At 40.5% G+C, this 13,020-nt stretch overlaps 1 protein-coding gene across 5 annotated transcripts in view; it reads left to right on the plus strand.

Moving 5' to 3' along the window:
* The window catches only part of LOC128902123 (disabled homolog 2-like), a 29,537-nt gene extending 17,218 nt beyond the window's left edge, over positions 1-12,319 (plus strand). The window contains exons 3-14 of one of the 5 annotated variants that reach the window (XM_054184535.1): positions 387-526; positions 1,262-1,360; positions 1,660-1,791; positions 3,642-3,752; positions 4,255-4,302; positions 4,484-4,546; positions 5,654-6,289; positions 7,111-7,264; positions 7,848-8,372; positions 8,873-8,964; positions 9,603-9,670; positions 10,383-12,319. In XM_054184535.1, the coding sequence (XP_054040510.1) occupies positions 387-526; positions 1,262-1,360; positions 1,660-1,791; positions 3,642-3,752; positions 4,255-4,302; positions 4,484-4,546; positions 5,654-6,289; positions 7,111-7,264; positions 7,848-8,372; positions 8,873-8,964; positions 9,603-9,665 (2,063 nt within the window). In that variant the 3' untranslated portion in view covers positions 9,666-9,670; positions 10,383-12,319. Of the gene's footprint in view, positions 1-386; positions 527-1,261; positions 1,361-1,659; positions 1,792-3,641; positions 3,753-4,254; positions 4,303-4,483; positions 4,559-5,653; positions 6,290-7,110; positions 7,265-7,847; positions 8,373-8,872; positions 8,965-9,602; positions 9,671-10,382 lie in introns of all 5 variants that reach the window. The other 4 variants (XR_008463639.1, XM_054184532.1, XM_054184533.1 and 1 more) reach the window with 4 other exon arrangements.
* Positions 12,320-13,020: the final 701 nt, after the last annotated feature.

Below are 13,020 nucleotides of genomic sequence, written 5' to 3' on the forward strand. Positions count from 1 at the left end.
AGTGCTACTTTGCTTGGTGTTGTTGCTTAGCACTTATATCTACTTGGCTGTTGCCTATAAATATTTTAGTCTTTTATGTGGCAAATGATTGTTCTTGAAGTCCCCAAATATTAAGCATTAGGCTCCACTCTTTGAACTGAGGCCAGGTTCTGTAAGAACACTCTAACTTTAAAGGAGTAACTATCTTGCAGTGCATGCACTACTAGAAGGACTGAGGTGGTTATTCAGTTATAGTGAAGGGACAGTTTTAATATGTAGTAATATGATGTATTTTTTTATATATATATAAACCCTCTTAAAGCCACAACATAGACATTTCTGTCTTAAAACAAAAAAAACCCAACCAAAAAAAAACCCACGAACCGTAAACCTTTCTCTGTCTCCAGGGCCAGAAAAGACAGATGAATCTCTCTTGGCCAGATTCAAAGGTGATGGTGTAAGATACAAAGCTAAACTCATTGGCATTGATGATGTCCCAGAGGCAAGAGGTGACAAAATGAGCCAGGATTCAATGATGAAGCTGAAGGTAAAAGCCTGAGCCAGCATATAAGGAACATCTTCTGGATAGCCTTCGGAAAGCTGATCAAATGGTCACTTTGGCATAACTTAAAACACAGCTTAATAGCAACATAGAAATAACAGCACCATCCTAGATGGACATTCCTTCTAAAGCTGTAACCCCTTTGATCAAAGGACAGTGTTTCTCTAATGGCTTTAGAATACTACTTTGGGTCTCTTGTTGGCATTCAATATAGATGCTATTAGCATGAACTTGATCACAACTAGTGAGCTTGGGTTTTGGGTGGGGAGGGGGGGAAACTTGTGCAATTTAACATAAGAACTCAAAGTACAAGTTGGCATCCTATGGCAATGGTGACACCAAGAGATATAGCCAAAGAATAAATGAGACCCTGCAGTAACAAAGATGATTACTTCTGGAGTGTAGAACCCTTGCATAGCTTCAAACAGGCCATGAAAACTGGTAAGGATGCTGCTACTGCAGCAGTTTTGTGAACTAAGATAGGAAGCTTTAAAGTTTCTAAACATTTACAGAGGAAACACAATCTAGTCCTAAGGTATCACTTCTAACCTAGTCAGGCATATGTTGCAAGAAGAATGCTGCTCTAATGGTACAGTTGCATAGGAATAACTAGATTAGCACTAGTAGTCACAGTCATGGGCTCATGAGGAATGTAAATAAACAAGTTAAAGCTCAATCTAACAGAAGTCTCATCAATACTCTGGTATTCATCCTCTTCAGGGAATGGCAGTGGCAGCCCGCTCCCAAGGTCAACACAAACAGAAGATCTGGGTGAATGTTTCCCTCTCTGGTATCAAGATAATAGATGAAAAAACTGGGGTAAGATATGACTCATTCCCTTAAAGGGATTCTTAAAGCAAGGCACTTGGAAGTTAAGCCAATGTGAACTAGATTAACAGCATCGTGCCCCCCATCTGCATATAAGAACTGGCTTGTGGAATAGGTTGTAAAGCTGAAGCCTCCTGACAGAAAGATAAATATGTTCTATTGTGGTTAGTCAAAGCCTGATAAATCTGAGTCTTGAACTGGAGCTTTCTAACAATCTTAATTCTAACTATAGAGAAGAGCAGCTATGTCTCCTGCAATTAAACTAATATTCCCCCCCCCCCCCATTCTAGGTCATAGAACATGAGCATCCAGTAAACAAAGTCTCCTTTATTGCTTGGGATGTAACAGACAATCGTGCCTTTGGCTATATTTGCGGAGGAGAAGGCCAGCACCAATTTTTTGCAATAAAAACAGCACAACAGGTATGGATCAGAAGTCCTCTTTCCCTTGCTGTGAGTGATGCTATTGCATAAACACTTAATATCTGATAAGGGTGTAGTGTTTTGTTAGTAGCCCTGAGTAGCCTTGTTTACTATCATTAATCTTATTAATCATTAATGTCTATGCATCATGGAAGTCATTAGTGAGATGGAGCCGTTATCATGGGCTTTTCTGTACAGTGGCCTGTTGCTGTCAGTGAGAATGCTAATTCTGGAGTCAGCTATTCAGAGCTTTGTTCAGAATTATCAGGAAAGATGCTAGAACTGCACTAGTCTAGTTCTCATGATGCTTTGTCTTGTGTAACAGTTTCTGGGGCTAATGAATGGCAGGTCTGGTTCTCCTAGAGTTACTTCTGGGAGGGATTCTGATCTTTGTTACAGGATTTCTGCATGGGGGAAACCCATATGCAGGGTTTGTCTCTATGAAGAGAAGCTATGCATAAGCAGTACTAGAAACGAGTACTTGGAATTACTGCTGAGTATTATGCAACTTCCTAAATGACATGAACTTAAGTTGAATATTTATCATTAGCTTGTCATTATGATGTCTTTATAATAGTCATTAAAATGACTTGAAGAGCCAAGGATTCAAAGCTAGTAATTTCCTCATGCATATCTCTGCCTGTCCTGTTGGCAGCTTCAGACCTGCTATAGGTGAGACTTAAGGGTTCCTTGTTGGAGCATGTTATTACTCTAGTAATAGCTGTAACACCCTCTCCTAAGCCTGTCTTATTAGTTTACCAAAGTCTTGTGTTGTACTGGCTTCACTGGAATTGTAGATCAAGTACAAAAGCCTTCTGTGTGTGCTCTGGAGTGGGGTCTGTTCTCTGAGCTTTTCACCATGGGGTGCTGCTTGCCAGCCTATAAGCTTAGCCAAATCATAGAAAGCTTTTGACTTGCTGCTAGTTGTTTTTAACACAAACTTGTCTAGCTGATAAGGACTTCTGCAGCTCTAGACTGCTGCAGCTGCACTGTTTGTCAAAAGTGATAACTCTTGAAATGGTTCTTCCTGCAGTTGCATGTCTAAACCCCTTGATTAGGAGAGGATGATGCTCGCATGTAAACAGTGAGATCTGTTCAATAGATTCTCTGCTTGAGCTAAAGCTAGTGCCTGAAGAGGAGGACTTGTCCTACTCTTGCACACCAACACAGCTGCTATGTGCCTCAAGCAAAAGACCCAAATCAGTGTAGCTGAACCTGCCACTATCTCGGCAACTACTCAAAATGTTCCCATGTGTGCGGGGAATGCAGCGCCTTTCTAATTCACACTAAGTGTCTATTCTGATACAGATATCACTTAAAGCTGGTGTCTGCTCCACACACTTGATGATATTCTTACCTTATGCTTGCATCACTGATTTACCATTTGCATAGTGTTTAAAATAAACGTAGTACTAGCTATAGATGCTTTCTCCAGGTTCAGCGTTGGAGTTGGTAGAAAACAGAGGGATACAAATTGCTTTTCTCATGAGACTACCAGAGGGTTTGGGTACTCTTTGCACTTTTGAGGAAATATGATTCAGACTTGCTATGTACTTATGAAATGTTGTGCTACATGCTTTTAGGAAAAAAAAAAAAAGGCAGGCTTAGCACAAGTACAGTCACTTTCCCTGAGGAGTTAACAACAGTTCTAAGCTGGATGTGCCCCATTACCCTTTAATTCTTTATAAGCTTTCTTATGCAGAGACTAGACAGTCATTTAAACTCTGCTTTTCCTGTTATCTCAACCTTGATGTTGCACCATTTAGGAAAGTTTGGCTTGCTGCTCCCTGGACTTCTATTGAAGCAAGCTGTGAAGTAGTACATGGCCTAAAATCTACGTTCTTTTTCAGGCTGAACCTCTAGTTGTTGATCTTAAGGACCTCTTCCAGCTAATATATAATATGAAGAAGAAGGAAGAGGAAGACAAGAAAAAGGAAAGTAAAGCTATAGAAACTGAATTAGTCTGCATAGAAATAAATCTTGTTTCAGCTTTGGCTTGGTTTTTGGGCTCTTGTGAGACTTGACACTGAGGTCTGTCTAGAGCCAGGATCATTGAGGCTATTGGTTGGTAGTTGTACCAGCAGTTTGATTACTTCCTAGATCTGTTAAGCTCTCCAAAGCAAGAGGCTTTGGATATTCTCTGTGATATCTATGTACTAAAAGCCTTCTCTAGAGTGAAGAAGCAAGTAAGACTGCAGTAAGTCACTTCAACTCGGCCTCACTTGATTAGGTACGCTGCTGTGATAAAACTAGCTTTGACTTTCTGCTAGCATTGTGGAGGCAACATCGGATGCCCAGTTGCATTGGAAATGGGAGTAAAAGGGGTCTCCATAACTAATATTAAGTAGTGATCTCCCTCATACTTCCTCTTTCCATTACTTGCTTTTTCAAGCCTGCAAGTTGCTTGCTTAAGCAAGTTTTGATATTCCAATTATCATTGACACTGTTGTCCATCTATTACAGAATGGTAGTGAAGCACTACCTGCTGATCAAGCTGACAAACTGAAACTGGTAGGTTAAATTTTAGAGCTTTATGCTGATGCCATTAAGGTGTTCATAACTGACTGTCTCTACATTGTGTGGGAAATACAGTATTTACAGATGTGTTTGCAGTAGATCTACATAATGCTTGATTCTTGCTCTTGCAAGAACTGTAACAGATAATGATTCTTTCAATATTTCTGGCTTCAAGGGAGTTGACCAGATGGACTCGTTTGGGGATATGTCAACGCCTCCTGATGTGAGCAGTCCCACAGTAAGTAGAACAGTAAGTAGCTTAGTTGTCTTGGTTCTTGCTTTGAGAGCAAAGTTTTCCTGTTTTGGTTTTGTTGTTGTAGGGGGGTTTTTTGGTGGTTTTTTTTTTTTTACTTTGTTCTTGTTTCACTGAGACATCTGTTCAGCTATCATCTAGACAAATGTCTTAGGGCTATAATAGTATCTACTTACTAACTAGAGTAGCTAATGTCATTCTTATCCAGCAGTGTTCACTTGAGAACTTGAGACTGTGTGAGAGATAATCCTGTATTGTTAGTCATCTGCCTTTAGAAATATGTACTAGCAGTACATGCCTCTGCTATTATGAAAGCTATTACAGAAACTCAACTAAAGACCCTTGAAGCTGAAGCTCATTTTATGGACAAGCAAATACTTATTTAAGTTGCTCAGAGTGGACTCCTGGCTGTTCTAGGTGGGTGGCCCTAGCTCAAGATGTGGCCTAACTGTACAAAAGTATGCATTTAGCTTGTCATAGCTCAGTGTGACCCCAAAAATCCTACTGGCTTATTCTAGCACTATAAGCCACCATCAGCTGTGATCCAATTGGTGCTGCAATAGGTGTTAGTCCAGCTAGTGACTAAGTCTTACCCTTCTACTGCCAGCTTGGTAGAGAGATGGCATGTTCACCTCTTCCACCTGCAAATATCTCTCTAATCTTACTCCAAAGCTGAGGCTGCAACTTGAAGTTGTACTAAAGCAGCATGACTTCACAACTTGTCAAAACAAAGGACTAAAGTCAACCAGGGCTTCTTGACTCAAGTGAAAGCCTAGGTACAACTAGTGCTTAATGACTCTACAGTCTTTAGGCTGTAGAACAAGCATCTGATACTTAACTAAGGGATCTTGAAACAGGTGCTTTTAACATTGAGCTTCTGACAGTAAGTATCTGTGACTTGACCACAGCTTGTGGTGCTTGCCTTAATGGCTTAAGATGAAGCTTTAGTGTAACTTCACTGTGACGTTGAATATTAGTATGATGTGTTGGATACCAGGATCTCTCCTTTTGCAGCTATTTTCCTTGAGCTTGTGTACTATGAAGCAAGTGATACATAAAGCTAACTTTATTTTTTTCTTTCTGAACAAATAGGAAATTAAAGAGATTCTGTTAGTGGATCTAAACTCTGAAATTGAGACCAAACAGACTTTTGTAAAAGAGGATCTCTTCTTGAATGGCATCACAACTTCTCTTCCACAACCAAAGCCACAGCCACCCCTCTTGCCTGAGAGTTCTTTCTCTACCAATCTCAGCTTCTTTCCCACACCTAATCCAGACCCTTTCAGTGATGATCCTTTTGCACAGCCAGACCAACCTGCATTGCCTTTATTTGATTCTCTAAAATCTGCTGATCAGAAGAAGGAAAGTCTGAGTACCTTGACACTGGTGGGTAATGGTGCTTCAGATAGTGATGTTGACTGCTTTGGTAAACAGTTTGACCAGATTTCTAATAGAACTGGCAAACAAGAAGCACTAACAAATCAGTGGCTGTTTGAGAGTAAGTTGCCTGCAGCAAGAACTCCAAATGGGGTACCAGAGAGAGAACAGAATGGCTTTTTTAAAGCCCCATTAAACCTGTTTGTGGAAGATCCTTCCAAAGGAGTATCTCTGCAGAATGGAGTAAAGCTGGATTCTGAAAGCAATATCCAGCTCATGTCACATGAGTCTATAACAATTAGCCCACCACCACAAAGTACCAAGCCAGGAAGAGGAAGGAGGTCTGTCAAGGTGAACAATGTTCAAGTAATTAATGGTGATATGTATGCTGTTACTTACAGAAGCTGGGTGAAGGAAGCTTTTCTTTCTTCATACTATGTAACTGGCTAAACAGCTTCACAGCACATCTATTCTTTCACCTGCCATACTTAGTCTAACCTCTCTGTAGCCATGGTACACTCTAATATTCATGAATGCTTCATAGTAGCTACGATCACTAAATTATACTTTCTTCCTTAATGCTGCCATACTTCTGTAAAGGTCTGGTAAGTATACTGCTATGTATATTATCACTTGATATAATGTCAAAATCCGTTATGAGGGCTGTATGCCCATTGGCCTGTGGTTTCATAACAATGAGGTACTAGCTTACAGAAACCTATGTAGTTTTGCAGTACCTGCCTACTGAGGGCAATCTCAATTGCTTGCCTGATTAGACACAGGGTGGCTCTGGGTCAGCTGCATTTGTCTTACTGAAATGAAACAAAACACAGTTGCTGACCTTGCCGCAACTGCAGGGGTCACTGCAGACTGAGCAGGAATGGGGGGGAGCTTGTTATGCTAGAAATAATTCAGTCACTTTAAGTCTTATTCTTCTGCTGTTGACTTGTGACTTGTAACTACTGTATATTATACCTACTTAATGCCATGTATCTCAGTAGGTGTGAACAAAATGGTGAGGTTTGAAACTCTTATACTTGGTCTCTACAGGATGTATCAAAGTTCCCTGCTCTGCTGTAGCTGAAATAAAAACTTGTAGCTCTGATGGGTCTTGATCAAGCTAGCATGTGTTCTGCCATGCTATCTCACGACAGCTTTTTTTTTCTTTCTAGACTGCGTCAAATGACTTATTTAGCTCAGACTTGTTTGTGTCAACTACAGAGAGTCTCAGCTTGACCTCAGTGGCACAGACAGGACCTGTGCCAACTAATCCACTGGACCTCTTCAAAACAAGTCCTACTACAGCACCTCCATTGGCTGGTCTAGGTTAGTTCACAAAGTGAAGCTCTTGCTCCAGTCTAACATATATCTGTTAACACCAACATGGGGTTCTAGTTGTCCTTTATTTCATGTGCAGTGCCCTGCCCTTTAACCTATGTGTTGTCTGTCCTAAACTATTAAATTCTGTGAATAGAGCCCTAAACTTTGCATCCTTAACTGGAACAGGGTGTTTTGCTTAAACTTTGACAGCAGCTTGCTACTTCAGGTACACAAGGTTTAAGTGTGCCAAGCACAACTTGGGAGGCCAGGGTAGCACTGTTGCAGCTTAGTAATCATTTACACAGAAGTAACTATGTGGTAAATACTTAGTCCCAGCACAGAAATTATAGACATATGTTCCTAATTCTGTTCTGTCAACCTCAATTTTGTTCTTCCATGACCAAAATGGAGCCAAGTTAAAAAAAAAAAAGTTAACTCCCTTCTCCCCCTTCCAATGACTTAATTTTAAGTGTAAATCAACAGTCTTTTGCAAACAGCACATGTTTTGCCAGTACCCTTAGTGGAATTGATACACTCCTACTTGAGGTTTTCAGGTCACTGAAGCGCTGTGTAACAACAATCTCCCCAGGTGGCTTGCCAGTAACTTCATCACCATGGAGTGCACAGACATCTGCTTTCACTCAGGCTGCATCCGTCTTTCCTTTGTCTGTGCCTGTTCAGCCTACAGGATTTACTCAACCACTTGCCTTTGGTACTCAAGCAGTGCCAAGCTGGAGCCAGCCTGCATATCTTGGTCCAGGAGCCTCTCAGACCTCTGGTCTCTGGGCACAGCCAGCACAAGTTCCATCTACTTCATGGGCACAGCCATCTGGTGCTGTAAATCCCTTCCAGAGTAGCATGTTCCCATCTTCAACACTACCTGCTCAAACCTCATCTGTACTACCCTCCATGTCAACAACAACTAGCCCACCTCAGCCACCACCTAGAACTGCACTCCAGAAGGAGCTATCCAAAAGAGAGCGCGATGCTTTTATTGCTCTGGATCCACTTGGTGATAGAGAGATGAAGGACGTCAAGGAAATGTTCAAAGACTTCCAGCTGACAAAGCCACCTGCAGTGCCAGCAAGGAGGGGAGAGCAGCAAAGCCTTTCAGGTGCTTCTGGATCTTTCAGCAATTATTTTAGTAGTAAAGTAGGCATTCCTCAAGATAGTACAGATCAGGATGACATAGAAGCTAGCAAGTTGTCTGCCAAAATGACTGAAAAATCTTTTTTTCTGCTTGGATAGCTGCTCAGGCTGATCATTATTCTTTTCTGGTAGTCCTTCAACCCTGTTTCAGTAACCATTAAATCAATTTTTTAGTACTATCTCCCCTAATAATGATAAAGAATTGACCAATGTCAGTGGCCAAACACTGACACCTAGTGCCTAAACTACTTTACTAGACTGAGGTAAACTAGGTCTGTACAGTGTTAGAAGTCCCATCTAGCTTAAGTGTACTGAGGGACAAGCAGGAGATAAAATTGTGATGCTGCTCAAAGCAACTTCTGTGTGGGTTTTTATGCACCTAATTAGATGAGCTTTGATGTTGCTATACAGAGACAAGAACTTTTTAAAGCTGTTTAGTGATATAGCAGTATGTCTCTTCCCTAGAACCACCAAAGCCTGTTCCCCGACAAACTGGGCTGCCAGCTGATGGCCTGTTTGAAAGTCAAGCTAAACCAGACCTTTTCAGTGCCTCATCTGTAAGTATTAAAAAACCAAACACCATCACTCTCCCCCCCCCGTAATCAGTTCCCCAAGCTACAAGTCCTACCAGGAAGTTCTTCAGCCCTGTATTGGGATCTTCTACAAAAGACTGTAAAACAACAAAAATAATGTAGTTGCAGAAGTCTTCCACTTTGGCTATGCTTACCTCTGCAGAGTAGATGGAGCATTGACTGTGCATCTCTCTAGCTGAACAAATGGGAGGCTCACATGTTCAGTACCCCTGAGGGAGAAAGTGGCTTTACCGCATCACTCCATTTAGGACACAGCTTTTGAAGCCCTTGGTGGAAACTCTGGCTCAATTCCAGAACACTGACTTAAGACATCTAGCACTTGGCTAAAACAGGCCTCGTGGTGACTATACTGGCTCAGCTCCAAATGAGTGTTCATTAAGCACACATGGCTTTTCTGAAAGATACCTTGCCTCAGACTAGGATAACTGCTAACATGGATTTAGGAAACCTTTTCTCTTGTTAAAGCAGTACAGTTAACGTGTATTTAGCAGGCACTCTGCAGTATTCTCTTTCCAGAACGTGTTTGGAATGGGAACTATCCGATACAAATATGCAGAATAAACCTGGAAATCCACTAACAGCCTATGATCTCCCTTTCTTAGAAGGAATCTCAGAAACCACCTTCTGGTCCTCTTCACGATCCTTTTGGCAACCCATTTGCATAGATCAGGTAAGCTTTCCACTAATAAGGCAACCTACTTTATTCTCTGAAATTGATTTGGAAAACCTTTGGCAAAGAGCTGTCTAAAAAACCTACACTGGCTTAACTTTAATGCTCCTCTGAAGTATGGCAAGCAATCCCTTAAAAGAACGCTTCTGCTAGAGTACCTCTATTCAGACTTGTATATAGCTGTGTTCTGGCTAAGCCTTAGCTGGCTTCACTTTCTTAGAAATAAAGATTTTTATTCTTCTGTAGACTTAAATCTCAAGGCCGCAATAGATCTAGATTTCCCTTCCTTGAGGAAAGTTAATGAGTAAATGTGCTGAAAAACTCAGGGGCTGACTAAAATCTTCCAGATATCTCTTTAGGAGGGCGTTAGCACAAAGTGCCCTATATAGCTTTCTGAAGTTTAATCCCCTAGATATTGTGGTTTGTACTCTAGGTGAATTACAGTAAAAACAGGATAAGCGCTATTAGAGCTTTTGTTGCTAGAAACTAATGTAACTCAAACTTTTTACCATTGACTAGACAACATGAACTGTCAAACTAGCAAATCTATTCTTTTGCCACATCTCTAAGTCTTCCCCTGAAATACTGTCTAGCTTTGAACAGAAGACAAGTGTTGCTGTTTATTGCTTTAGGTTTTGTTCTCTTAGTGGCTCTAAGCAATAAAACTATAACTTAAAGCTATCCTAACCTTAAGTCCTTTTCATCATGCTAGGCACAACCAGAAAAGGACAAATGGAATAACTGGACCTCTTCTCAACATGACTTTTCTACTTGTTTCATTTTGCTGTCTGCCACTCTTGCTGCTGTTCCATGATGTCTAATCTAAAATATGTCCAGGTGGATTGAAATATGAACCCTCAAAGAACATACTGTGAAGATGGTAATTCAGGGCAAAGCAAATGGAAAGCTGGACTCATGCTGAAGACCCAAATTCAAATTGATGGATATTAATTTTACTTTATTTCTCTACAATCTTCCACAGAAGAGCTTAGCAGCAGTCATGTGTCTTGAAAATATGGTCACCACAATTCCTCTTTCTTTGGCACTTATTCAGTTACTATATTTTAGGACAGTATCTGGGGAAGAAATGCTGCCTTCTCATAAGGGAATTGAATTAGTAGCTGAAACTCCATGCTCTAATCATGCAGTTGCATGTTATCACAACAGCAGCCAGTTGTAAAGTGGACACTCCTAATTGGTGACTGGACACATGACTTGGTCTCTGAGCCACAAAGATGTAAACTGTATGGTGGGGGGAGGAAAAATCCAATACTTGTCCATTTAACAAATGGTAAAAGTAGCACTGTCATAAATGTGTAATAAAGGGACTAACTGTGGGGTTTGTAACAGAACTGCTGGGGTCCTGAGTACTAGAGACCTATACTGTAGGGTCAGATAAGCTGAAACGCTTCTTGCAGAACATTGAGGTAGTCATGGACACTAACTGTTGTCTTAGTGCTAATCTGGCATTTTTCAGGGAGGGATTGCTTTTTTATTAAGGTGGCTTGGCAGACAAATGGAACAAGTAGATAGGCCTCTTGCATGTATATATCAGTGAATGTCCCTGATGTTGCTCAGTTTGAGTTGTCACGTGGTGTAATGCGGCATGTTTCCAGTATGTTAGACAGCAGAAAGACAATCATGGCTTTACTCCATGCCTAGATTCCTTGTGAACAGATGTACCACCTCTGTGCCATTAATGTGAGGTAGTCCTCAATCTCTTGAAAACAGTGCCTCTTCTAAAGAACTTCTTTACTAACACATCTCTAAATCAGTTGGTTATAACTGACTGTAACAGCTACTTTCTTGGCCAGTGGTGATGGCTGATGTGTCAGAGGTTTTTCTGTTAATGCTAAGTATAAACTTGAAATAGTATTGTTAAATCAAATGCCTAAGCAGTTGCTGAACTGGAGAGATAAGAAAGTCAACTTGGAAACAGCCTTAGTATGAAATTCAGCCAGTAATGCAATTAGTCTTGTATATAAACTTATCTTGCACTTTCTGTAATACCAAAAAAACTATGAATTTCAGTATTTGTCTCAAACTGGAAATGTAGAAACTTATGTATGTTACACTGTTATATAAAACTAGTATCTCAAGTGATGTTACCTAATGACACTAAAAAGAAGCGACTCTTCATAGCAAGCTAACAAACAGCAGTGTGGCTGTTGATTCTGTTCTCCATAACTCAATCTTATGGTCTAGTTGACACTAGGAGTTCGGAGCCTGCTGAAAACTTTCTGTCTCATGGGTTCTTACCATAGCTGTCTGATGGCATGGTCTTAAGTCTTTTGGTAGCTTCTTGCATCAGGTCTGCTCAACATGAGCTGCCCCAAAGCAAAATAAAACCTCCAGTTCCCTTACTAAAATGTTACTAGAGGCTCATTCCATTATCTGCTCAGCCTGAGTTTGCTACTACTAAAGATGCTTTCTTGCTCTCTTCTGCAGAACCATGGAATCTGGGTACTTAAATTGCATTGCATTCAGAAGTTTCTTTCATTCAACTTGTCCGTTCCAACTCTGCAAGAGGTCTAAACTGATGCTGGGAGAACTAAATTAGAATGGGGAAAATGTTTTACTCATATTAAAAACAAAGTTTACAAATCCATTAATGCAGATGGCTAAAAGAATAAATTCATCAGAAAGTTGTGTGTGTTTGTTTTGGTGGTGGTGTCTCTTGTGTGCTTTTTTTTTTTTTTTTTTTTTTTTTTTTTTTTTAAGACTAGCCTTTAGTACTGGAGACAGACCTGTAACTCTTAACAAATAGAATGGATGCTTGCTTACTTCTTTCAGTACCATTTGATTGGGATTAAGGGAGGGGAAACAACTCATTGAAAGGGAGTTAGTATCCATTTTGAAATATAGGTCTTATACTGCTTCAGAGAATTGCTGATTTTATTGTGGCCTTTTTGGCTACATGGCAATATGTAATTTGGTATTCAGAGATGCCATTATGGAATAATTACTAAAATGATAAAAACCACAGCATTGTTCATACATTAAGGAAAGGTATAAAATCAAAAAGCTTCTAGGGTAGAATACAGCCACAGCTGGTATGCAAAGAATTCCCTGTACAATATTGCTTGCAAAGCAACACGGGGACGAAGTGTAATGGAGAGTCCATGCTCTCTCCCTGTGATAAATGCAGCAGATATGGGAATGAGATGGTACTATGGAACTGATAAGCTGCATACTTACTACCCTGAGCCAGCAGTCTGTCCAATTTTGATGAAATGCTGTCCTTTGTGCGAACTCTGCTCATTATAATGTCATTATAATACCAAAACACACCTCCATCCCAAAGGCTATCTGCCTCCAAGGTGCGACCACTCCTCCTTGAGTCTGTTTCC

This window comes from Rissa tridactyla, chromosome W (genome assembly GCF_028500815.1).
Source record: "Rissa tridactyla isolate bRisTri1 chromosome W, bRisTri1.patW.cur.20221130, whole genome shotgun sequence".
NCBI lineage: Eukaryota > Metazoa > Chordata > Aves > Charadriiformes > Laridae > Rissa > Rissa tridactyla.